Below are 25341 nucleotides of genomic sequence, written 5' to 3'. Positions count from 1 at the left end.
TACCATAACAACTGAAGACTTCATTTCACGTTTACATTTCTTACAAGTATGTTCAGCACCACACGATATGAAGAAAAATATGGATACCTATACACACACGCACACCGCTGCGTCATCATCACAACCCACCATGTTCGTGCGCAACAAATATTTAATACTCAAAACACGGGCAGGTTTCCCTCTGATTAGGCTAAGTTTGTCTATAAAGCAAACTAAAAGAATGAGCAGAGCACGTAACAAAGCAAACAGTTCCACTTTATTCACGTTTGAAAAAAATATATATAGTGTGTATATGTATATATATATAGTTCTGTTTGGGATATATTTAAGGATAGTAAAAATATATTTAAAAGTTAACCTAGACAATGATAATATAATAATAAAAATCTATGAATGATCTCTCAGATAATGTAATCAGACTGAATTAAAGCTTTTCAGGTAAAAACTTGGCCAGAGACCGAGCACTGCAGTTATAAGAAACTGCAGTGAAAAAGACCACCCACTTCTCAATTGTTTCTTCTACCCAAACTAACTCTTTACAAAGACGTAGCAGTAACAACATTGCTTTAGCAGGACATGCAATTAAACGGTTGTTGTTCTTCTAAATAAACTGGTCAGTAAACAGGATAAAAGAAACAGCTAATCAATAGCTCCCCGGTCAGTCCACAACACTCGGATTGTGCATCAATCAAAAGCTTCAGTTTCAGCGACACCTTTGATTATTTTCAATGGTGGTTAAGTGTGACCTAATTTCAACAGCTGGTTCCAGAAGTTGTCTAATGGACGTACTGCGATGGGACAGGAACGCCCTGTTAAGCTGCCAGTATTCAAGGACACTAAAGCTTTGCAGTAATTTGAAAGAAAAGGGAAAAAAAAAAAACAAACAACAGACTAAGGCAAAAATCTGTGCCTCTCTCCTAGCTCTGGCTGGATTGCCTGCAGGCTGCCACGGCCTGGCCCGGACAGGGGCGGCCCTGGAGTGTGCAGGATGGGTGCGGGCAGCCCCCGGCGAGGACAGCACCGGTTCGTCGGGGGAAATCAACCCCGGTCCCCAGCAGCTTCACGGCTCCCGCCCGGGCCTCCCACGGGCAGAGCTAACCCAGCCCCGCACCGCCCCAGCCGCAGACCCCTACCCGCTCTGGTTTGTTTAACACTACATGTTTACACACACACAGCAACCAATACACACCCCTCTCTCTCTCTATATATATATACATACACACACAGACAGCTATACTGTTACCAGCTGCTCCTCATAATGAGGCATAATTGGATATTTCATGTACATTGTAACCAACCCAGCCTGAAGCACCACAAGGACTGAAGATGGGCGCGCGGCACTTTCGCACTCATCAGCCTGTGAACTGCAAGGACTTTCGCATGCACGAACAGGCTGTCCTAGCGCAATGCTTTAGCGATGTTGTGTTTACTTTTTATTACAAGATCAGGGCAACACACAAGAACCCAGACCCATAATGCTGTCTTCAGCCGCTTTGGGGAAACGAGCAATTAAGACAAAACGTTAAACTGAAGCTTAAAACAAACCAAAGAAAGGTACAAAGGTGAAATTGCTTAAAAAAAAAAAATGAATTGGTAAAGCCCACAAGTGTCACTATTTTCAGTCAAAAAATATCCTACGTCTTTATTTCTAATAATTTCAAAGTTTCACAGACACCAGCACCACAGGAATACACGCAACGCAGAAGAAGTGAATTTTGCTAAAGGTGTTTTCCGATGCACAGCCCCCGCGTCTGTAGTTACTAACGCCTGGAGTCCTTCACCCGCAGCCGCCAGGACGGGGGCTAGGCGTTGGCTCGGTCACCACAACCAGACTGCAGGGCTCCCAGGCCTGGCTCAGTTCTCCTTTTGCTTGCTGGGAGACACAAACTTCCAGAAAAAAAAACCCTATATTGCGGGAAGAATAATGGCCGTGTTTCCCCATCCTCCTCCGCTGTGCTGGCTGAGCTGGGCAAGACCCCCGAGCATCCCGACAATTATACAGGCTAATCCGGGCTCTCCCTCCCTGACCCTCCCTGCTCAGAACTCCACATTTTAATTGAAGTTTATTAACACGTTTTCCATTCCCCTGCCAGGGTCAAATGGTGCTCTAGTGAGAAACCCAGGGAGACGATGCTGGTCTCGCCCTGGTACAGTGCTTCCCACTCCACTTCCCCCTGCTTACGGGCTGGTTAAAAACACGTGTCCTATTTAATCACTTTCTTTCCACCTGAAAAAGAAAGGCCCCAGCTCTCCTGCTGTAACCACATCTTTTTGCAGCTCTAGGGAACAGTTTAAGAAAGTGTTTAATGAAATCATCATAAAAACATTTAAAGCCACCTTATTACTATGCATTTGTATGGCTCTGACAGAGAACAATCTTTGAGGGAAAAAGCTTGGAGCAGTGAATTGCACTTCAAAAAGGTACAAAATCGGAGAAGAAATGACAATTAGTATTTTCTTTAGTCTTCAAAACTTAAGCGTTTCCTAGAGCTATAAGGCCAAATAAACTGCCTTTTCTAGCGGCTCCTCAAGTAACAATTTATCTAATCAGTGTGGCAATCAAAGACGAGATTTTGTGTTTACTGATTGCACTAATCAAAATCACTTTTCAAATGCAGCTAATTGACAAGTTTACCGACTGAAATGAAAGTCATAAATCAGATACCTTGTGCTGCAGAAACCAAATATGCCATTCACAGAGGACTGCCATACTGCACTTGACTCCCCAAGTTATCAGCACAGACAATTATTCATCAACTGAAAATTGGCACATCGAAGTCAAATCAGAGAACAACAGTAAGGAACACCCACAGCAGGCTCTTGAGGAAGAGATGGCACTTCGGCTGACCGCATTGCCCTTCTAGAGTCTAATTTGACTTCATCATACATATAAAAACATAATACATAAAATGAAAAGTTGCTCTGCATCCATCCCACAAAATGTGGGAATTTTAACGAGTTTTTCAGGAACGTGTGGGTTCCAGACGCTTCCCAATCCAACTACGCCACAGCAGACAGCTGTTCTCACGATTATACAGCTGATGAACACGACTTTGACACGAGAGATAACCTGCCCCGTTAAGAAAACTCAGCATATGCCATCCCATTCCTTCTAATTTGATTTTCTAGTTGAAGGTATCTGCGCTTTGACAGAGCCATTTTGAAGTGAAGGGGGTGACTGCAAAAGGCAAGATGACAGCTGTGCTGTCAGATGTAAGAACACCTTTTTGTACTCCCGGACACCCAACGCCGTCCGGGTGAAAGCGGCCCACTTCCTCAATTCCCACCACAAATTTCCATCGGAGCAAACGTGCTGTCCATGCAGACTGTTCCTGTTCAACAAGACGACCACCACCTACTGCAGTGAGGTTCAGAGAGCCGCTGACACCCTCCCATCTTGACAGGTTTGCTCCGCGCTCAACCCCCACAATCCATACTCCAGGATGTGTTACAGAGGTGTGGTCCCATTTGCAAAAGCATCCTTCGGTGGGAATGTCAGAAAGACTGATTTCAGCAGAAATTTTAGGATATGACACCTGGAGGTAGTCTTCTAACAAGGGTTTAACTCTTTTACCAGAGTCTCTACCTGGTAAAAGAGGAGTTAAGACACATGCAGCCACTTGGCATTAAGCCAACCGCTGCTGCAGTTAGTTGTAAAGACTTCACGTTGCAGCAGGTTTAAATCAGAAGGTAATTAGAGTTTAAGACTAATCTCCTAGGACAGCTTGGTATCCTTACTAGAAGAGGAGGAGAAACACAACAAAATTAACTGACAAAGAATACGTTTGCAGCATGTTGCACTGCGGTCGCCCACGAACACAGAGGGTGCCAGGAACCAGCTTCTCGACTCCGGGATGAAGAGCCCCGGAGAGCAACGGCAGGCGCACAACCCCTGCTGCGTGAAAAAGCCTTTGTACGACGACCGCCGTCGGCGTGCGAAGCGGCGTGCCGCAACGGCGGCTGGAGGGACCGACAGGTTGACCTGGCACCTCCTCCTGTTGCACGAACAGGAAAGCATGGGATCAACCTCTGCCTAATGGAAAAAGAAGCATCAAGGAAAGCGGCACAACGAGAAAAGGAAAAAAAGGAAAAAAAAAAAAAAAGCCTTGCTTTCAGATTTGCCAGGCACACCTGCAGAACAGCAACTAGGGATGCCTGAGGCAATTGGAGGGTGAGGAAGGGGCAGGAGATGAGGGGAGGAAGGGACACGTGAGAGAAAGCCACCAAACAGTTCTTCTGAGGCCGGCAGATGGACTGGGATTTCATATCGATCTGTGGATTCAAGCCTCCTCAATTTGAAAGAATGATGGCATTGGGGCATATTTGCATGTGGAGTGCTTCCTATACAACACAAGGTGCTCAGATGCCATCAGGACGAGAGCTTTATAAGTACCTAATTGGCAAGATCAGCTCCATGTAAGGCACAGAAAGCTGCTTTGAAATAAGTATTTCCCACAAAGCGTCAAGACTCGAGCTTCAGAAGACATGAACAGCAGCACAGCGACTGGTGGGCTCACGAATAGTTTCTCCCTCTCCAAAACCATGCAAACTTTCTCTTTTTGGAGATTAATACAAAAATGTGATGCCTGCCCGGTAGTTCTGCCTTCCCATTCCCCACACACTTCTTTCTGGATCATATTTCTCGTTCATTTAAAAAACCACTTGCTTTCCTTTGATCAAAGTTAATAGCTCCAGGCTCTCATATTCAATCTGTCTCTCCACTTAAACCAATCTGATTCCTTGCACAGGAAAGCTTTTGCACCCACTACTCAACCACACTTCATCTACTTCAGGACTGGACAGTAAGTTTAATTCAAAGTGGCCATCGATATTATTTATTCGCTCTCTCACATGCAGCAAAAATGCAAGTCAAGGATAAAAAGGCTGACAGCTTCACTACACAGTAACCTGGTCTTCTATAGGTGACAAAGTTGGAGTTCAAACTCCATTTGTGTCAGCTGTTTAAACTTCAGACACTCACGTAATTCAATATTGCAAGAACTCAGCTGAACAGTGAGAACTTCTTACTTTAAAGCACCTTTTTAGGCAAGTTAGCCAAGCCTCCTCCTGTCTCAATCCCACCATTACAGAAATGCAGCTCCCGACCACAGGCGAAGAGACGGGACTCTTAACTCGCATCCTTTCTGGGAGCCCTCTGCACAAGCAATTCCTTCCCAGGATGAAGAACTCCACTTTAGGTCACACAGGATTTATCTTACCACTTCCAGCGACCCACTTGTTCACCAAGCCAACAGCAGTGGCATCCCTGACCTCCCAACCATCTCCTACCACCTCTTTGCCCAAAGTTGCAACACTTACTGCAGGCGGGAGAAGCCAGGACTGTGAATTAGCAATTTTGGTTCAGTCTGGCATCTCGGCACCAACCACAGCTCTTCTGTCAGTCCTACAGTCTCTCCTGATCTGCCACCATGCCTCGTGCATGAATTATTTTCTGTGGCCAGCATCCTCCTCTTGTTCTTCTCTTTGGACACAAAGCACCAAGCTTCTACTAAGCCTGCTGATGCCGGTGATGTTGAGATTCAGCCGCATACCGAATACGTTCTGGATAACAGGCACCAGGAACCCTTAGCAGACAAAGTGCTATTTTTCCTATTGCATTTGAATACTGGGCACAGTACTCAAACTGGGATCCCACTTACAGGCACATAATTACCTTTTAGTACATTTCGCTACAGCAGTTCCATAAAGGAAGAACAACAGAGGAGAGCAACACAAGGTTAACGAAGACGGATGCCTGAATCCACTTTTTAGTTGTAATAGTGCAACAGACCAAAACGAAACTGTAATACTTTTCAAATTCTGAAATGTAGGAAGCAGAACCCACTTACTTGACAACAGTTTCGGAATCTGCTGCTGCCCACTCAGAAGCGGCCTGGCGTATGGGCTCCCGTAAGTTCCAAGAGGTACCGCATTGGCATACATTCCTGGCATCGCTCTTTCCCTTGGCATCGTATGGCTATTATGTATAAGAAACGGAAAGGAAAAAGAATAGGATGTTTTTATGAATGCCATCGTACAGCACAGCTGCTACCCAGCCCATCAAATAGCCCAGCTCTCTCCGGTGCACCAGTGGAGACGTGCCCAAGCACGATGCAGTGACTCGCTTACAGATCAGGGTCCCAGGCACACCACAAACGGAGCGCACGCTTTGTGAGCTGGTCCCAGCAAAAATTCTGAAGTTTCTAGAGCAAGCCACAATAAGCAGAAAACCATGTATTTCCTGCAAACTGTGTAAGAGTTCAGCAAAATGGAACTGCCGTCACATTTCCTAATAAGTGAGAGTTGATAGAGATGTGGGGTCTGCAAATACCGGTGTGTCAGTGTTTGCCAGGCCTTTGCTGTTTTTCCTGTGCAGAACGACATTCGCATTAAAACTTTGATGCTTGCGGTGTCTGCCACCCTGGACAGCAACTTAATGAGACATCATCTGTGATCAATAATGCAGCTACACTTTTCTTCATAACTATGACATGGAAGAACAGAAGATGGTTCACAAGTGCAGCACTGGAACAATTATGCTTTCCAACACACAAATGGAGGGAAGGGTGCTGCTTTTTCTTCTTCCAGCTCCTCCAGAGCCGTAAGATGAAGAAGATATTTTCTCTTCCTAAAGAGACACTCATGGTCAGTTGCTCACAGAGTTTAATTTTATTTGCTAGTATTACAATATCCTTTAAAACATTCTCTCTTCTGGCTCTGATAAACGTATGGCTCCTTGCGCTCCCCAGTAAGGAAAAATGTGTTGTTTTATCTGTAATACATAACCCCAGCTCATTCTCTCATCCTGCACTCACAAGCATTCTCGGACTACGCTGCAGCAGCTCAGAAAGTTACTTGGACTTTTGGAGAGCTAATAAAAACTGTGGCAATGTCTGCCTTGAAAAATGACAATCAAACGGATTGTATGGTGTAACACGTGCTCCAAACAAGGGTTTTTAAACCCCGTTTTTAAAAGCATAAAGAACATTCCTGTCTTCATAATCATCTTAATTATTGCTTGTGTGCAATATTCTCAGTGTACCTTCTGTACTTTAAGTGAGTATACACCAAACAAGTTGAAAAAACCCAATGGGAAAGTTAGTTAAAAATATTTAGTAGAAGAAACCAAACCCCAAATCAAGAATGCAAGGCATTACAGCAAAATCATTAATATACAATTTTAACTGTAATATACAGTTTTCATCAATACCGAATTTAAATATCACATGCCAAAGTTTCCAACACAGACCACCACCACCTTATCTCTGACAGTCCATCCACGCCCCCTTTGTTTCTTTCTTTTTTTTTTTTAATTAAAAAAAGCAATAAAGGAGTATAGTCATCTCAGCGAGGCAGTCAATAACAATGCCGCCAGTCTTACCCTAAAGTTCTAAACGCTGACTGGTCCAAATGGACTGGCTTTCTGTCTCGATTAAAACCAAGCTGCGGTCTCCAAGGCCTGCCATCATTGTTGGTTTTTTCCCAGTCTCCTGGCTTCAGAACTGGAGCAGGTTTCCTTAGTATTAAAAATAGTTCCGTAAATATTTATCAGAGCAAATACTCAGATTAATGAAAGAAAATGGAAGTATTTGAAAACTGACAACTGATACTTACTTTGCGCCAGGTAACACTGTAGCCTTGAAAACAAAGTCTTCATCAAATTGTGGATCTTTGAAAGAGATACTAGGAGAAAGTATTTGAGGATTAGGTTTACAAGATAATTAAGACAAGCACGATTAAAAAGTAGTTGCTGCTTTATTAACAGCGATGTACGCAACAGAAAAGATAAGATTCCAGAACCCATGACTTAGAACGGCAAAGTGCATTTCTTGCACATGGATACACTGACTAGACTGGACTCGGGTGTCTCAGTTATTTTCCACAGGGTGACCTCTCTGTATCAAGAGCCAGTCCAAAAGAAAGTTTAATGTCTAGAAAACAGTTAGTCCTATGTATGGTAATGAAAGTATCTTCTGCAGACCCTTGAGTACAAATCCTCTAGTCAAAGCACTGATTGTACTTGATTAAGTTCAAAGGCTGCCGCAGTATAGACAGGAGGGACATCAGCTTGCTGCGCAGCCTCGTCAAAAGCGTACAGAGCTTAGGAGTGGGATTTCCTGGGCCAGAGAGTTTTTACCCTGAAAGGTGGCTTTGCAGTTGCATGCAGTTTCCGTGGAGGGATATACACCTATTTTCAGTGACGTCTCGCAGACCCTGTGTTTTGAGCTGTCTAGTATTACACAAACTAAATAGTAATAGAGCAAAAAGCAGCTGAAAGCTTAATTTCTGCTGGTACGATGCATTATACAGCAGTTTGGGTTTGCTCTAGGGAAATTCCTCCACACTCCTAGCAATTCCAGTCTCCTGGTGTAAGTATCCAGGTCTCAGGTAGGTCCCACCAGGGATGTGTCTGAAGTACACAGCACCAACCTGCTCCCTGCTCTCCCACTACCTACCCTTTGATATAGAAGGATGCTTGGGATGCCAAGAAAGATAAAAGCAAACAACTAAGCAGAACAATCTCACTCTTCCAGCTGAAATGCATCTGGTTTTCAGCAGAGAATGAATGAGACTCAAAGGAAAGAGAATAATGGTCCCTTGGAAAATTCATCCAAAGTCACAAGAACTGAAGAGCAGGATCATGACTGCTCATACTATCTCAAGAGACAGGAAGAAAAATCCTTGCGATAGAGAAATGGACAGAAGCGTAAACCAATTCAAACCTCCGGACAGCGGCAGATGGAAAGCCAAAAACTACCTTTAACTCATCACTCACAGTAACTAAATCCCCATTTCAGAACATCCTTTCTACAATATCCTGACAAGCCACAACTTAGCATTTCTTACTGCCTGGAGGTAGTTTTTCTAGTTGAACCAAGTTGTTGTGCCTCCTTGGAGGAAAGAATGATGCAGACAGATCACAAGTGATTTTCAGTGTCTCAGGTATCTTACGTGGCTCAAGAAGTGAAAGGTCATAGGCTCAAGCATTACATACCTATTACACTGTGCCAAATTAAGTGAGAATGACCTACAACACACTACATCTACAGAAGTTTGCTGTCAAGTGCAAGAGTAATTAAAATCTTCTGTGACCACAAGATTTACTCTTGGAAACTCTGCGTTGTTTTTTATTCATTGAGAAGTTTCTTATTATTCTCCCAAACATCACATTCAGGCAAAGCTAGTATTACTCCTTTACTTCTTAAAGACATGATGCCTATATTCTCAGGCATCCTCTGGGAATTGCTAGGAATAAAAATGGATAAAAATGCAAGAGGCAAAAATCAAGAGCTGGAGGACTTTCAATCAATATCCAATTCCGTCTTGGAGGCTTGCTCTCATGAACGTTCAGTTTTCTTTAAATTAAAAGGCTTGATAGAGACTATCACGTTCTGTAGGTGTTGCTCTTTGCTTGCCAAAGACCCAGAAGTCCCGACAGAGAGCACACAGAAAAGCAACAGCAGGAAAGAGGAGGTATTTCTGAAGGGATGAAACACACTGGGTTTGACGCACTGAGAAACGACCATTTCGGCCACCCCTGCAGGGCACACCACTACACGCTCTGCTTAACCACCCTAGCCCAAGCCTGCTGCGTTACAACACGTCTTGGATTCAATTCTCACAGAAAACCAGAAACATTTAAAGTAAAAGCTTCAATTTTATTAAGAGATGGAGTCTGCTGCAAATTCAACAACACAAAACACCAGAATAAACTAGTTTTGACTGCTGTATTTTGTACGCCATTGCATTAAAACCCAGAGTTTACTTACCTGACTGCAGAATTCTGTGCAAGATCACGCAGCATTGGAACGGGAGACTCCACTGGCCTGGTAAAGAGAAAAACCTCTGTCAAAATGTCATGTAACATATTTCTCACCATTTTGCTCCACTGTCTCTGTTGCTACCACTCCCGTTCCTCTGTCAACTAAGCCTGCGACACATAAAAGGGATTTCAAAATTAACTTGCCTTTCCCCTAAATCAAATACTTCTATAAGCAATGGAATTACTGAATCCTTATTTGTTAACGTCATTACTTTTGCAGCTGATCTGTGTGGATTCTCTAGTATCTAACAGAGGGTTCACACACTTCCCAGTGCCCGGCAGCCTGTTTACACATCTCAGCCCTATTCTGCACCTTGAAAACTTCCAGCTACTGCTAGGGTTTGAGTATAACAAGCCAGCAGGTTCTAAGAGGGCAGGAGAAGACCAGACAGATGCACATGCAGACACCATGAAGACACAAACCTGCTTCACTAGGAAGAAAAAGGCTTTGAAGTTAAAAAAAAAAAAAAAATTAAAAATAGCAGCTGGTTTTCCACAGCACTTAAAGAGTCTCCTTCCTGAGATTTAATAGACTGACATGCAGTTGCATCTTAACCCTTTCCTTCTTTCCTCCAGAAAACTCCACCCCTTCAGTTCAAGCAGACAAACAACACGCTCGAGAAAACCACTCTTATCAATCAGAAACCAGATGCCTTTGTTCACTGCGCACAACTGCCGCGTACTCATGTCACACAGAGGTCCCAAACTATGTGCACGCTGGCTGAATTTGGTTCACATCTTTTTATCAACGTAAGACTTATTTTGAAGTGGTGATACAAATCCCTGCTCATCTTCGCAGGGTTCCTAGCAAACTACGTCTCTAGGTACAAAGACACCCGTTTCTCACGCTCTATCTAGGGAAGGCAATGCCAGAAGAGTGTTCTTTTTCCTGCATTGCTGTTCCCTCCAAGAACAGCTCTGACTTGCTCATATTCTTCGCAAGCCATGACAAGGATAGAGAAATGTGTATTAGTAAATGTGACCTAGGATACTTTATCTGTCCAACAAAACCGGAGTGTTTGCGCATTTAATGCAAATGAGTTACTGAACACCTGCTTATGCCTCTAAGCAAAGTTAGATAAATGAATGCATCTCCTACAGTGTGAAGATTACACTGATAATTTCTCGAACTAAATGCATTATCTAGAAAACAAAAAAATATTAGCACTTTTTGTACATTTAGCTGGTGACAGCCCTGAATTTAGTGCTATAGCCTAACTGGAAAAGGGCAAAATATCCCTCTATCTGGATTTTGTCTTTAATGCAATTAAGATCAGCATATAAAAAGCAGAGTTTTTTGTTTTGGTTTTTTTTGGTTTTTTTTTTTTTTTTTAAACAGCATACACTATTGGAAGTTACATCAGACTGCATTAAATTAACATCCATACAAATGCACAGAGGCCAAAACAACATGACCTTACTGAATGAGGCCACTGTTCATTACTACTTTTATTATATAGTCCCTGTTTACCTATTAAAAAGTTCAAACATTACTAAATACATAAATCAGTCTTCCATAGATGAAATGACAAACAAACAAACAAAAAAGGATTCACCAGCAATTAAATACACACATTAGAGTGCTGTAAAGATTTCTGATGCTGCTTTAAAAGCTTAGTTCTGAAAAAAAAAAATAGGATTGTAGAATGAAAGTTTTACTTGCTTGGTTTTTTTACATCTACTGATGATAATACACACCTACTGTGAAACCTAGCGGAAAGCACATTTAGCCTCAGAACTAAATGCACTGCCTTGTCAGGAGTTTTAGGTTTCTTGTCGTAGGCACAAAGAGATTTTTATTGAAATGCAGACGTAACTGAAGGAAAGGTCCTTTAGCATCTAACAACCCGTACCAAAAGCTATACTCACTGATCTGGAAGAACAGCATTTTCATTCAGCGTCAGCTTTCCCTGCATTCCATGGCACAGCTCTGGGGGTATATCCACTGGCTATGGAAAAAATAATTTTTCAGCTGAAGCACTTTATTAGACCTCCACCCTCACCATTTACACAATCCCTTAAGAACAAATACAACCTACCTCTGTGTTTTTGGTCTTGTACTGCTCTACAATAAAGTCACAAAGTGGATGGTGTTTTCCAACAAAGAGAACATCACCACCAAGGCTATTTCTTCTGCCTAGAAAAGATGAAGAGAACGGGATAAGAGTCCAGAGCAAAGAGGGAAGGAAGGAATACGGCAGACCAGCACACCGTCCTGCTGACATCTCCACAAAAGGAAAGCTTCACTGTGATTTAGGAGAAAGCTTTGAACATTTCTTGAGAGTGTTGGAAAGAGAGTGTCTCTGCCCAGAAAAGCATGTCGCTGGTCACAAGGGTAGCTGGCAGACAGTAAAACAACAGGAATCTTGTGTTCAATGGGAGGAATGTTGAATTTAGGATGATATTGAAGATACAAACAGGCTGGGTAAAAAAAAAAAACCAAACCAAAACCCCCCAAAAATCCACCCAACTCCCAAGCAGTTAACCTACAAGAACCAGCTATTGTTTTTGTACAATGGAGAAAGTAACACGTACATTTGCCTGTATAAGCTGAACACGAAGCTTCACATATCATAACTGGCCACAGTTACAATACACCTATCAACTTCTACCACCAACTCTAACCTTGGAAACAGAGTTTATTCTTTTGATTGCAACATATCATCTAACAGTTAATTTGACAGTGTTTACTGGTAGAAGCTTTTCATGCAATTAAGCAGACAACTAATTTTCAGGTTAAGTCTTATGCAGGTCTACTTGAGTAAAAGAAAAGTAAGTGAAAGCTACAAAAACAAACCCACCGAGGATCATTCTAATTACGAGCACCATACATGAAGAAGAGGCCACAGCCTGCCATAATTCAATCCCACCAAACATCTATGATACCTTGCTCGTTTAGGGTGAAACACAGTAGTAATAACAAGTTGTAACAAAATTCCACAATTCTTACTTTCTTCAGGAGTGAGGTCAGGGTAGACTTCTTCCAGGGCAGCTCTAAGGCGTCGCTCATCAACAAATGGCAATAATGCGACACCTAGTAAAACAAAACCATTATTTTTTCACACTTGTTGGGAAGGGGGGGGGAGGAAGACACTACCATGGAAAACTCCAATAGATTCTTTACGCAAGAAACAACTGTTGCATCAAAGAAAAGAAAACCCTACATTTTCAGAGGCTGTGACCCTGCAGGCTGTTTAGAGAAAAACAGTTCAGTGGTAGCGCAGGTTGAGAAGGGAAGCTTATCTCCAAGCACCCCTCCATCCTCCTCCTCCTCCCCAGTCCTGGGCAGGCACTGGGAAGCAGTAGCCTCTGCCCACACCTGCCTCATTTAGGAACAAGACGAGCTCAATAAGACAGTCATTATTTGTCTCATTTGCTACAGATACTCCCCTGGCAGAACTCAATGCTACTTTATTCAAATTAATTTATTAAGAGACAACAATGGAAGAAATCACTTCAAGTTCAGCGACGAGGCGATACAGACATTATCCATTAGGGACTATTTATGCCAGCTATTAATTTTACTCTGAGTAACATGGAGGCTCCTCTCAGGATCAAAATCCCTCCCTTAGCAGCACATCTTGGAGCCCACTCAATCATGCTGGATGAAGCTGGAGAACAGCCTTCCCTGGTATGCTCCAGTATGTTTTCTTCTATTATAGAATCCAAAAAAGCCCTAACAAATGCACTATGAAAATTCTTCAAAGATTTACTTCTGTCATCTTTATTATCGGGTGGAATCTGGAGTAATTATTTTGGTTTTTATTTTATTTCCCTTACCATGAACACTAGAGCTTTTCCCGACCAGGATGAGAGCAAAGGCTTTCTACTAAACTGATATTCACAGTTTCATATTTGTGCCTGTACCAGTTCTACCGGCGAGCAGATCTCAGACAGATCCGTCATCACTCTAAGGTACAACATTCACAGAGACTTTGGACTTCCACAGACTTAGATTCCCAATCTAAAACTTGGTCTGCCTCAGAAGTTAGATCTTTACGTGGCTTTATTAAAACATACACTATTGTCCTGGAGCTGAAGGAAAGGGGACAACCTAAAACTTTACCTGAAGTGTCATTACACCAGCAGCTCGTACCCTCTCCTAACAAAACCAGTTTGGAACAAAACACAAATAAAGTGTTAATATGTCAGAAGTTTAACTGAACCAGAATTTTATTTAGCCTATTGTAAAATAACGCGGAGCAGAGCTGTACAGCCTGCTGTGGCCAACCTCACCAAACAAGAGATCTGCACTCTCCCTGCTTACGAAGTATGAGGATAATCTTCATGCAGACTGACTACTGCTTTACCAGAGACAGCACCAGACCTCAGCCATGTTCAAATTCCAGCTGGAATGTAACTGCTTGTGAAGGGAAACAGTGATAAGCCTACCCTGGAAAACAATTTATTTTCACCTTCACAACACACTGGTGGAATGACAACAAAACGGGAAGCGTTCATGACTCAGGAGACTGCAAAAAGGATCAGTGCTGAGCTTTCAAAAGCATAATCACAGTTCTAAAAGGAAGATCTTCAAACATTTCATTAAGAGGACAAGGTACACTAGATGCTTTTTAACTGAGATAGTCTGTACTTCCAGCTTGGAAAATACTTCTTGTTTCACAACTGCCTCTTAAGCATGAGAATTCCAGATGTTAATCCAGAACAAAGAGTTTATAATGCAATTATGCATTAAATGAATCAAAAGTAACGTTACAGGCTGCTGAAAGCATGTGAGAGCTACTTAAAACATCACTGCTTTAGACTGTAGATTTGATAACTGGACAAAAGGACTAAGGAAAGTGGCCAGAATTACAACAGGGGCAAGAGACAGCTTCAAGTAACAGAGGGAAAACCTGCTATGCAACACGTCTCATAATACCTAGGAATATTCTCTTTGGTTTTGGAACACTGTCCCGAGGTAAGATCCTCGTGTGTCTAACTGCGGCTGTTTCAAAACGTAGGTGAGCTGCCTTGGGGGAAGAATCACAGAATCGTTGATGCCAGCAGGAACCTCTGGAGAGCATCTAGTCCACCCGCTCTGCTCCAGCATGGTCAGGGGCTGCTCAGGTTGCCCAGGACCATGTCCGGCTGGGTGTGGAATATCTCCAAGGATGGAGACTCCACAACCTCCCTGGGCAATGTGTTCCAGTGTCTGACCACCCTCAGAGCAAAAATCTGCTTTCTTATGCTCAGATGGAATTGCGTGTGTTTCATTTTGTGCCCAAATAATTATTTATACCTATAATTGAGATGTTACGCTATTGGCTGAGTAGTGTAACCAGCCACAAAATTTGGCAGACCTTTAAAATTAATATTCTCTGAAGAAAGAAGAAGCTGCATTAAATACTGTAGCTGTTTTTTCATTCTTTGTACGCAGCCAAATAGTTCTATATTCCCCAAAGCGTTTTTCACAAGGTACTAATGAGCCACTGATTGAACAGAACAAGATCCATTAATTAAACGCAAAGGAGACAAAAGACAATTACACAGTAAGGCTGATAAAAATAGAAAAATGATTAATCTAGTTCAGGACAAATTAACAAATCTAGAATGACTGCTGAAATTACTAATAATCATTGCCAATCCTAAATCAGTTACTGAACCATAATTTGTTCTTCATACTAATTTCTTTTCAAAAATATACCTGCTGCAAAATACTTCTCCCTCACACCAAGTAACAAAAGTTACCTGTGTGACTGGGGGCATCATTATCCCACTAAGATAATTTTCCATTTTATTCCTATTTTTACACAGATTCTTAAGACTAAGGTCAGTATACTAAAGCTCAAAAAAAAAAAAGAAAGTTGAAATTTCACCTTGCCAAGCATATTTCTTCCCATTTAAATCAATAGCAAAATCTTCAGGGTAGAAGTCAATTATGCTTGATTCCTGTATTTGAGGGGGGGGAAAGAAAAAAATCATTAAAGCCAATTATGAAATTAATTCATAATGCCACGTAGTACTGTACTTTGCAGAGGGCGAGCAAACACAGAGCCAAGGCGGATGCAAAGAACTTTGACTTTTCTTTGAAAAGAAACATCTTTTATTAAAAGCCATTTAAACACGAAGTGTGGTAGGGCATTTCCATTACTTAGAGTACCAAAACAAGAAATTAAGCAGGATAGAATAATTCCAGACAACTGGGTTACTGTATCTGCTCCCTGGTTAAGTTTTGCAAGGTTTCTACAAGAAAGTAAACAATCTTTACACTTACTAAAGTGTAACTGAGTCACGAAATAATTTTTCAATCCGAATTCAAAGAATCACTTTTAAAGATCTTTGAAGAATCTCTGCATTGTACCAAAAACGTTCCCTCCTGGTCTCCATTATTTTTCTGCCTGAAGTAAGAAGCAGCAAGTCATGCTCACACAGCTGCAAGATGACATAACCTTACAGAGAGGAATACCACAAGGATTCTTACTGGATCTGTCATGAGCTTCCTCCACGTTGGCGGCAGAAAATTTCCACTTGCAGCTGGAAATACTCCCATAAGTTGTTCAAGAGGCTTAAACTGTTGAAATTAAACAAGCAGATGTAGGACACTTGTAATGAGCTGTTAAATCATAAATACATAAATAAAGATGCCCTACCGGTTTTGAGCCTTTCTCAAAATCTGAAGGCATGTCTGCAATACCCTCAAAGTCAGAAGCAAACGGAGCATAGTGAAAAGGGTAATACCAGTTCCAGGATGCACAGCCCTAGGATAGAGAAACAAAATCAGACAAATCAGAAAAGTAAAAGAAAAAAAAAATAAAAAAAATCACGTAGCCCAGTCACTAAAGATGACAAAATTTAGCCCAGCATCAACCGGGAGAAAGAGGAGTCCCCATGATTAGAAAAGAAAGAGCTCTTGCCTCTAAAGGTACTCTGGACTTCAGGTTGGGACTTAATTTTTCATAGCCAGACTAGAGCGAGTGAGTTCACTGGACAGTGAATGGAGACCTCGGGCATTTCCTCGGCAGCACAGAACAGCAGATAGACTTCTATGCCAAAGTACTCTTGCTATGTGCTAGGTTTGAGTCACTAAGGGAGACAGCCAAAGAGACAGGACCTAGCACCATAACGACACAAAAGACCTTACAGCAGAATCTTACCCTTAGCTTCAGGACACTGTAACGTACCTCATGCCTTTTTCCTCCCCCTCGAGAAAAAACACACGAGCATGTGCACAAGGTCCAATACAACCAAGGACAAAAGTGTCTTGCAAAGAGTAGGAAATCACAGTCTATCCATACAGTTAACCAGTCCCTGGGGCTAAGCTGAGGAGCCTGTAACAACTGGACACATTTTCAACTTGTGTAGAGTTGCTACCACATCTTCAACAGGGAAATAACACACAGATGACACAGAGGAGGAATTTCCAAGTTCTCCGTAATTCTATAAACGGCAGAATCGGGCCAGTCAAAGCCATTACAGAGGTCTCGATAGGAACAGAAGAAGTGTTTTTCTGGCAGCACAGTTTGCACTGGTGTTTTTCAATGCAAAATCCCACCGCTAACTTGGTAATATGGGGGACCAGAGAACCCCGATATGATACACTCTACAAGGTGTGAAAATGTGAACAATATTTGTTGCAGGTTGAAAAGTATTCTGGTTTTATCTGTTACTTTTCTATTCAGTACAAGCACTAATACCCACTTTGAGTAACATTTTGCTGTTCCCCCTATTATTCTTCTATCTTGAATATTGGGAAATATAAAGTGGATTCACTTGAAAGAGGCAAAATAATCCTCAAAAAGGAGAAAAACTCAAACACATCAGAACACAAAGCGCTTTGTAAAGGAAACGTGGCTCTAGAAGGTCTAAGTCAAGTTTTCACCTCCTCAGCTATTTTTCTTAGCAGTACCACTTGAAACAAAAGCCTACTATTTTGACTTCCAATTCTGAATAAGTAAATGTCAATGAGGCTCCTCCAGTGATATTTTTGGTATAAAATTACAGAGACTATAATTATTAGATGCAATTCTTCAGATGGTTTCAGTATGTTTCAAAAGCCAGGTGGATTGGTTTCTTTTTTTTTTTTTTCCCCCCTCCTTTCTTTTTTTTTTCTCCCCAAACAGATGTTCCCACTAGTGGAACATGCTATGCATTATTAGCTTTTTATAAGAATAGAAAAGCAAGTAATGTATTCTGTCAGAAGTTTTATGGACAATGAGCAGTCGTTATTGGAAGCAATTCTTATTATGGTAAAAACAAAAAAACCAAACAAAAACCCTCCAGCAAACCTATTTTGAAATTCCCCCAGTCCAACAGCTTCCTCATCTAACTTCCACAGGGGCAGAAAGCGATTTGCCTGCTGCCCCACACCGGTGCAACAGACTGCCCATGTACAGCAGGCCGCAGCATCTTGCCTACACATAGTTCTGTTAGGCACGTACAAACAGCAGACCGTGCAAGGATTTCACTGCTGCACTATTTTAAGTCTGCAATGTGATTTTTATAAGGTCTAGAGAGAGACTTGCCTTTTTACAGTAACCTGAAGATAAAACAAAACGACAAAAACAAAGCCCTAAACATTTGTGTACTTTCATCAAGTTTTGCTTTGGAACATTTCTAAACCAGGAAATATTTTCTGTACAGTCACTTTTCCCTGGGGTCTTATTGGTACTCCTTCTCAATTTTCTTGAGAGCACTATGGTCCTGCCTGAAGTTGTCAACCTCTCCAATTTATTTTCTTTGCAACTGTAATCATCTATCACTTCTATATGCATCAGTCACTTCAGCCAGAACGTCTACAAACTCAGAAGGACAAGGAGTCTCCTACATACACCTCAATAACTAAATTGGTTTTACAAGCTGAACTAGCGAGTGTTGCATAGGGACTTGCCCACATTGTTTCAAGTTTGCTATATGCCCGTCCTCCAGCTCCTATACATTTAAAGCCACAAATCTCTCAACAGCGCACATGCAAACGCAACCCCAGTTTGAACGGTTATGAAAGCACACGATGATGTCTGCACAAGGCCACGGCCACTGATCACAAAGCAATGAAGGCACACCCCACGCACACTTCTTAGAATAAAACCAACTTAATTTTACAGTCTTCAAACGAGTATAAATATTTTGGTCACCTCGTAAGCATTAGCTCAGTTTTGCCACATACGCCCTCCCTCTAAGCCCTTCAGTCTCCCTTAAAACCCAGACTGCCTTTTGCAGCGGGTCTGTACCACTGCATCACTGAAGGTCCCGCTGACGGTCTTCCAGCAAGCGGACACCTACCGCTGATCTGACGGTTCATTTACACACTTTGGAGATGTAGGGGCACGTCTAGAGTTCTAGCAATATATCTTGCCACAGTGAACAGGAACACAGTTTGCTTTCAGCAGACCTTAACTCTGCACGGGATCACGGGACTTTCCACCTATAAAGGTGTCCAGGTGACATTTGTCCTTTGCAAAAGGAGCTACTCGAGGATGTGGAGAGCTCAGCTCTCCCGCAGATCAACTGCGACAGACTTGCAAACCTTAAACTCTATGGTTTTCATCCACCACAACATGCAAGTCAGAGCCCAGACTCAATTAATAAATACAGTGGAAGGAACACACTCCCTTTTTGTTCCCGGAGGGGCAGGGGGGGAGGAGTACACGTTAAAATAAACTAACTTTAAGACCACACAGTTTTTTGAGGGCATGCGAGGTATTTGCCCTGCCTGCGCTCTACGTTGGACAGGCGTGAGCCACCTATGAAAATGTGCAGTTTTATCAACATGGCACTGCGTTCAAGCTACCAAGCCCCGCTGAGACGGATAAACTTCATCGGCTCGAGCACATTCTGTTCCCAGGTCACACACAAAATATAACTTTCTTTGTCTTCAGGGCACGAAGCTAGTTATTAACCATCAGTGCAACAAACCCCCAAATGTCTAACTAATCTCTTGCCAATCTGACATCTCAATTATCAAAAGATTTAAATCAGACACAGATTACTTCAATCACAATACACTTCATGGAACATCGTTACAATCTATGGAGGAGACTGACAACTCTGTTCCTCTCCAACTCCTACTAGCATTTCACAGGCTTTGTCCTTTGTTCACTCATCTAGTCATCTGCAATTTCACTATGCATGGCTACGTATTGCAAAGGAAAAATACGCATCAGTCCTTAATAAACTAAACAAGCGCCGTTACTGTATGTGAGAAACAAAACCTGCATTCAAATCTTGAGTGTCAAATAGAATGGGCACCCACTTACTTTATATCTTCAAAAAAACCCACTGCTTTTCAAAAATAAGCAGTGGATAATTATTATTTCCTGAAAAGAAACAGGGTGCAGACACAAAAGGAGACTGAAGAAGTTTCAGAGAAGAAGTTTTTAAGTACCTGATAATAATATCTGAGAACCCAGCAAAGCCCTTCCACATAGGACTGTACAACTTTACGACGGAATTTCTCATCAGATGCATCAACATCAAATTTGTTTTTATAGTAGCGCTGTTTCCAACCCGTTTCCCATAACCTGCACAACAAACACAAATAGATGTCAATACATGTTAATATATGCACATTTACATATCTGAATTAAAATATAAGCCAAAGTCACTTGCTACTTCAATTCCCAGTTTTATACAATTTAAATGAAAGCAAAAAACCCGATACTCAACAGCAAGAGAATAAAATCTGATGGTTGGCATCACAGAAAATCCAGATGAAATTCTGAAGCTGCCATCCTGATAAACATGTCTTCAAAATACTCGTTAGGAGCAGGGCAGATTTTCAAACATGTACCTGCTATTGTCAGGATTTTTCAAAACAGTATCGTTCCTAGTCAGCAATTTAATCTTTCTTATCAGGAATCTACTACCAAAACTTTGTTCTTTAACTCTTCCAACTATCAGAAAGAGAACAAACTCTCCTCCTTCCTTATTTTGTTTAATCTACCCTAGGCCAAAAATCTTTATCTTACTGGAATACCTTCTCGCATCAAGTTCATTCCTCTATTCTTAATGCCCCTCTCAAGCAGACAAGTGATATAGTTTCTCTGCTACTCAAAATAAAAAGTAAGCAAATAAATAATAAGCAGCAGCAGCTTGATTTCTATATTCTATTGCTGTTCAGACAAGCTGTGATTACCAGCAGAATTATCTGCAACTCGGGAATCCCATGCTTGCTGACTCACATCAGATGAGTTCCCTTTTACACAGGGTTTTTCAGTCTTTCATGGCAGAGATGGATATTGGAGTCAAAGAGCAGCCTCAGACACCATTTATCCTTACTTCACACAGCTCCCCCTTATGTCTGTCTGCGGATGGGGCAGGGGAAAACAACCACTTGCTCATCTTTGACAGACTAGCATCTGAATCCCTTAGTTCTACTGTTAGGAAAAAAAGTGGATAGCGTGCTATAGTGTGCCACATTTCAAGCAAGAATATTCTGCGAAGATTAACAGTAAACACAGACCATAGGCGCTAAAACCTGAGGGGGCAGGGGGAACGCAGCTGTGGCGGGCATGGGCAGCAAGAGGAATCACTGCCTACAGATTCCACAACTTTTCTTCCTTGGACATCTTATCCGCTCACTACATCTGCTGTGCTCCCTGTCACTCAGTAGGTGACACGTCAAATTTGAGAGAACAGCTATGTCACAAGCAAGGATTTTTATCTAAAAATCCTGCTTGCTCTGGTAAAACAAACCAAACCCTCAAACAAACTCAATCCATTCAGATCTGCACATACAGGAAAGAAAATAGGAATGAGAGCTAGAATATCGGATGTTGGAAGATCTGATGGGCTAGATGTCACAAATATGTCACACCAACAGTGCTGGACACTAGTGATGAGTACTTCACGATGAAGTAACCCTTATTGTTTTCCCATGCGCACCTACGTCCCCCGACTCTACACACAACAAAAACCTACCTGTTGCATTTATCAGGGCAGAACCTTTAACAAAAAATTATAAGGGCCTTCACCCTCGACTTAAAGGGCGATAGCTTGATTTAAACCTTCGATAAATGGAGACTCACTGGTAATTCACTGTCAGTTAATTCTCATAAAATTCCTATCCCTTAATCATCTAGGGACCAGCCGTCCTAAGACATTTAAAGAACTCGTCATAGACAAAACAGGGCCTGCTACAAATCAAAGATGGAGGAAAACATATTGTGATAGTCAAGATAAAGAACGCTGCACACGTGAATGGAACTGAATTTTATGGGTTAAATAGCTCAAAAATTCAACTGCAAAACAGCGGCATTCAGCTCACATAATCAAAAGCTGAACAGTGAATGTCTAGCCAATCTAGTGCTCGGTCTCAAAGGGAGTAGTGGCTTGGAGGATGAAAACCTGCACGCATACTAATCTAGATACTTAGATTTAACAGCTATAGCTTACACATCTCACTGGAATTTACTGAACATTCTAACCCTCCACATTAATTACCGGTGGATAAAAAGATCATAGAAAAGCATCTGAAGGCACCGCTGCTCTAAGCTAAATGGCATTAATTAGACTGCATCTATTTCAGCAATTTGCTAACAAAGTGCTACAAAAAATGGCTTCACCTGATATTATCCTCTGGCTCAGGTTCGCTGTCACTATCTTCAGCTTTTCGCTTAATTCCTCCTGCTGGGGATGGGCTGCCATCAGAAGTGAGGCTGGTATTTGGAGATGATGAAGTTGTCTAGGGTCAGAATTATTACAGAGAAATAGGGGGAGGGGGAAGGATTTATTAGGCATTTTAAATTCAAGTTAAAATTAACAGCTTCGTGATAATCACATGCACTATTTTTAGTTCCCCAAAAACTCAAAGCAAAAGCTACATAACCCTTAAACTATTAAGTCAAGTAGCAAAAGAAAAGAAGTGTTGTTCTTTGTATTAAAAGGCAGGAACTGATACATACAAGCAAAAAGTTCATTGTATTTGAGAAAGACAAAAATGCAATAAATAGGACAGTATAAATGGGTAAAACATGTAATCTTGGAATACAACTGTTGTCTCTAGTCCTACAGCTTATGTTACAACTTCATTTTACAGCAACAGTGAAAAATGCATATGCAGACTACCATAAAAACGCTGCTTGTAATTCAGAACTGGCAGAAATACCCTAAGTTTCTTCACAACTGATCTTTTAAACTCCTTTCAAATTTACCTATTTTAACATGACAGCGTCTAAAAGAAACTTCTCCCATTCCATAAAGGAACTGATTTGCTTAAGCCATGTGCAAGCGTTTCAAGATTAAAAGGGAAGAATAGCAGAAATTATACTTTGAAAAAGCATACTGTATTTATTTAGACTTAAGAGACAGAACACACATCTTTATGATGAAAAGGACCTTTAATTTGTTCACTGTTTGGATGAGGATTTTTGCCCAGAAAGAAAATATTTCTCTTCTACCAGAGCACTCAACTTATTTCCAGTTTTCCCTCGCTTTCTAATACCTTTCCAAAAACTTCATCTAAGTTTCTTCTCTTCCCAGCGAAAACAAAGCTTTGGAAAGCAAAAGCAGCTGACAAACACGTAGCTACGCAAATCACAAACTTCCAAAATACAGGTATCTACGTCTGTGTGTGCATGCAAATGAAAAAAAAAAAAAAAATTAAAAGACCTCCAGCTCAGGTGTTCAGTTTGTGTCTCTGACAAACCTACTGAGGAAGTTCCTACACCCGCACTCACAAGGGGGTACGACTGCACAAGTGCCAAACAAGTCTGGGGAGAAGAGCCACCGTATCTGACTCGGATGCATTCACCTCACACTTGCCCTCCCAGAACTATTTAACAAGCAGTATCATACCAAACATTAAAGTAAAGAACACAATTTTCTTCAAGTAGTCTCACGAAAATTGGTTATTAAAAGCCACTTCCCCCAAAAATAAATTTTTTGGTGTCTGCTTTTCAAGAAAGGAAAAGGTGTCCAGAGCAGCACCGTATGTGATTGTTTCCCCTTCTGTGTGTAAATACCTTTGAACATCTACTTACGGAATTCTGTCTGTCATGCATTCTCATCTCAAAGGCGGCTTGTCTAGGGTTACTGATTGCCTGAGGACTAGATCGATTTCCCAGAGCTTGAGGGGAAAACTGTCCACCAGGAATAAAAGAAGGCTGATCCCTCTAGAAGATAAACATAGGCAAGTATACTGAAAAAGCTGTGTAATCTCCACAGCAGTGTGATGATGCTTTCTCACAATTTTCAGATGAGCATGTTATACAAAACAAGCATAATTTACTCACTCACTCTGTTCAGCTTAAATTAGTTATGTTTAACAATCTCAGCCAGACATAACATGACACTGACTAGCGAGACCCTTATATTCCTATAATTTATTAAGCTCTTTTAAGAAAACAAACAAACCAACCCTGCATTTTGTGCCCATGCTCTTTCTACGTGGGCTGAAAGGCAGTTTTTTGGGGAAGTGAGACTTCATGTAACTCAGTGGGAAGAACATATTCTTTGTAAGCAAAGTGAATAACCTCTTCCACTCTAATAGGGATAGTCAGAAAATATGTAATTTAAAAAAAAGTAAACACAAGATCTAGATAGCACTGAGCAGGGATATCGCATGCCCTGGAAGTTTTGGAAGCTACACTTATCCGAACGTCCTAACCCAGAACAAAGCTGTGTTGAAATGAACGTACAAGAGCCCATTTTTAAAATATCAGAATATTTTGTGAATAGAAGAAAACTCAGCATCGTTCCAATAACATAAAGAGTTTGGTTTACATGGGTCAGAAAGGGCAAACACGTTCCCCCAACAGTTAATGCTTCTCTGTTACATTTGAGAGATACTTGGCCACACTGACTTGCTGGCAGGCAGAATGTGAGATAACTATAGTTTGGGATAAGCCGCCTTTGGTGTTTTAGAAACATGCCTCTAATCAAGCAAATCCATTTAATGCAAACTGGTATACGTCTTTAAACCTAAACTCTTATGCTAAACTCCACTGCCCTCAGCAATACAATCGCTGAGAAGACTTGCGTCAATGCATGGAAGAGCAATTCCTGCACAGTGACCATGCTGAAGCATCGCTAAATAATCATGGAAGTGCAGATTTGAAGGACACAACATACAGCTATCATCCAGTGCATTCCACACTCTCCCTCCTTTCCCTTTTAAGAAACCTTTAATATGCAATTCCTTCTTTCAAAGCTCCAGTCTACAAAAAGCCATGAAAAAACCCTTTAAAGTAGTTTACACACAGGCCAGAGAATACCACGATTACAAACGCAGTTTCAACCAACACATCTGCTGAAAGCTGTAGTATAGATTTAATTCTTGCTAGTTTTTGCACTGTGAAAGGAATTAACTTACCTTCATTCTTTTCCTTTTTTCTTTTTGCCGTCTTTTAAAGTTATCCTAAATAGAGAATAAAGAAAAATAAAGTCAGTCATGCATACAGATTTCTTGGAAAAATATTTCATTATAATCCTCTACTGACCAGAAGGCCGTAAGGTTTTTACGTAATGTTCTGAATAAGACATAGGTCAATTCTTGGGTCTATAAATCCAACAGAAATGGGATAGAATTTTCTACCCTATGCTGAAAACCTAAGGGGAAAAAAGCAGCTGTGTACTCAAAG

At 41.5% G+C, this 25341-nt stretch overlaps 1 protein-coding gene across 3 annotated transcripts in view; it reads right to left on the bottom strand.

Annotated features, from left to right (window-relative positions):
• The window catches only part of XRN2 (5'-3' exoribonuclease 2), a 51543-nt gene that overhangs the window by 11378 nt on the left and 14824 nt on the right, over positions 1-25341 (bottom strand). For all 3 annotated transcript variants that reach the window (XM_087774848.1, XM_087774849.1, XM_087774850.1), the window contains 14 exons: positions 25074-25118; positions 23743-23874; positions 22327-22445; positions 20148-20283; positions 16417-16524; positions 16248-16337; positions 15643-15715; positions 12774-12857; positions 11863-11960; positions 11693-11772; positions 9771-9827; positions 7615-7683; positions 7382-7516; positions 5850-5977 (listed from right to left, as the gene is read on the bottom strand). In XM_087774848.1, the coding sequence (XP_087630974.1) occupies positions 5850-5977; positions 7382-7516; positions 7615-7683; positions 9771-9827; positions 11693-11772; positions 11863-11960; positions 12774-12857; positions 15643-15715; positions 16248-16337; positions 16417-16524; positions 20148-20283; positions 22327-22445; positions 23743-23874; positions 25074-25118 (1354 nt within the window). The remainder of the gene's footprint in view (positions 1-5849; positions 5978-7381; positions 7517-7614; positions 7684-9770; positions 9828-11692; positions 11773-11862; positions 11961-12773; positions 12858-15642; positions 15716-16247; positions 16338-16416; positions 16525-20147; positions 20284-22326; positions 22446-23742; positions 23875-25073; positions 25119-25341) is intronic.

This window comes from Nipponia nippon, unplaced genomic scaffold, assembly GCF_047370975.1.
Source record: "Nipponia nippon isolate SJK-2023a ecotype South Korea unplaced genomic scaffold, ASM4737097v1 scaffold_4, whole genome shotgun sequence".
Taxonomy (NCBI): domain Eukaryota; kingdom Metazoa; phylum Chordata; class Aves; order Pelecaniformes; family Threskiornithidae; genus Nipponia; species Nipponia nippon.
Note: the sequence above shows the minus strand (reverse complement) of the source record. Positions and strands in the feature narration are given on the sequence as shown.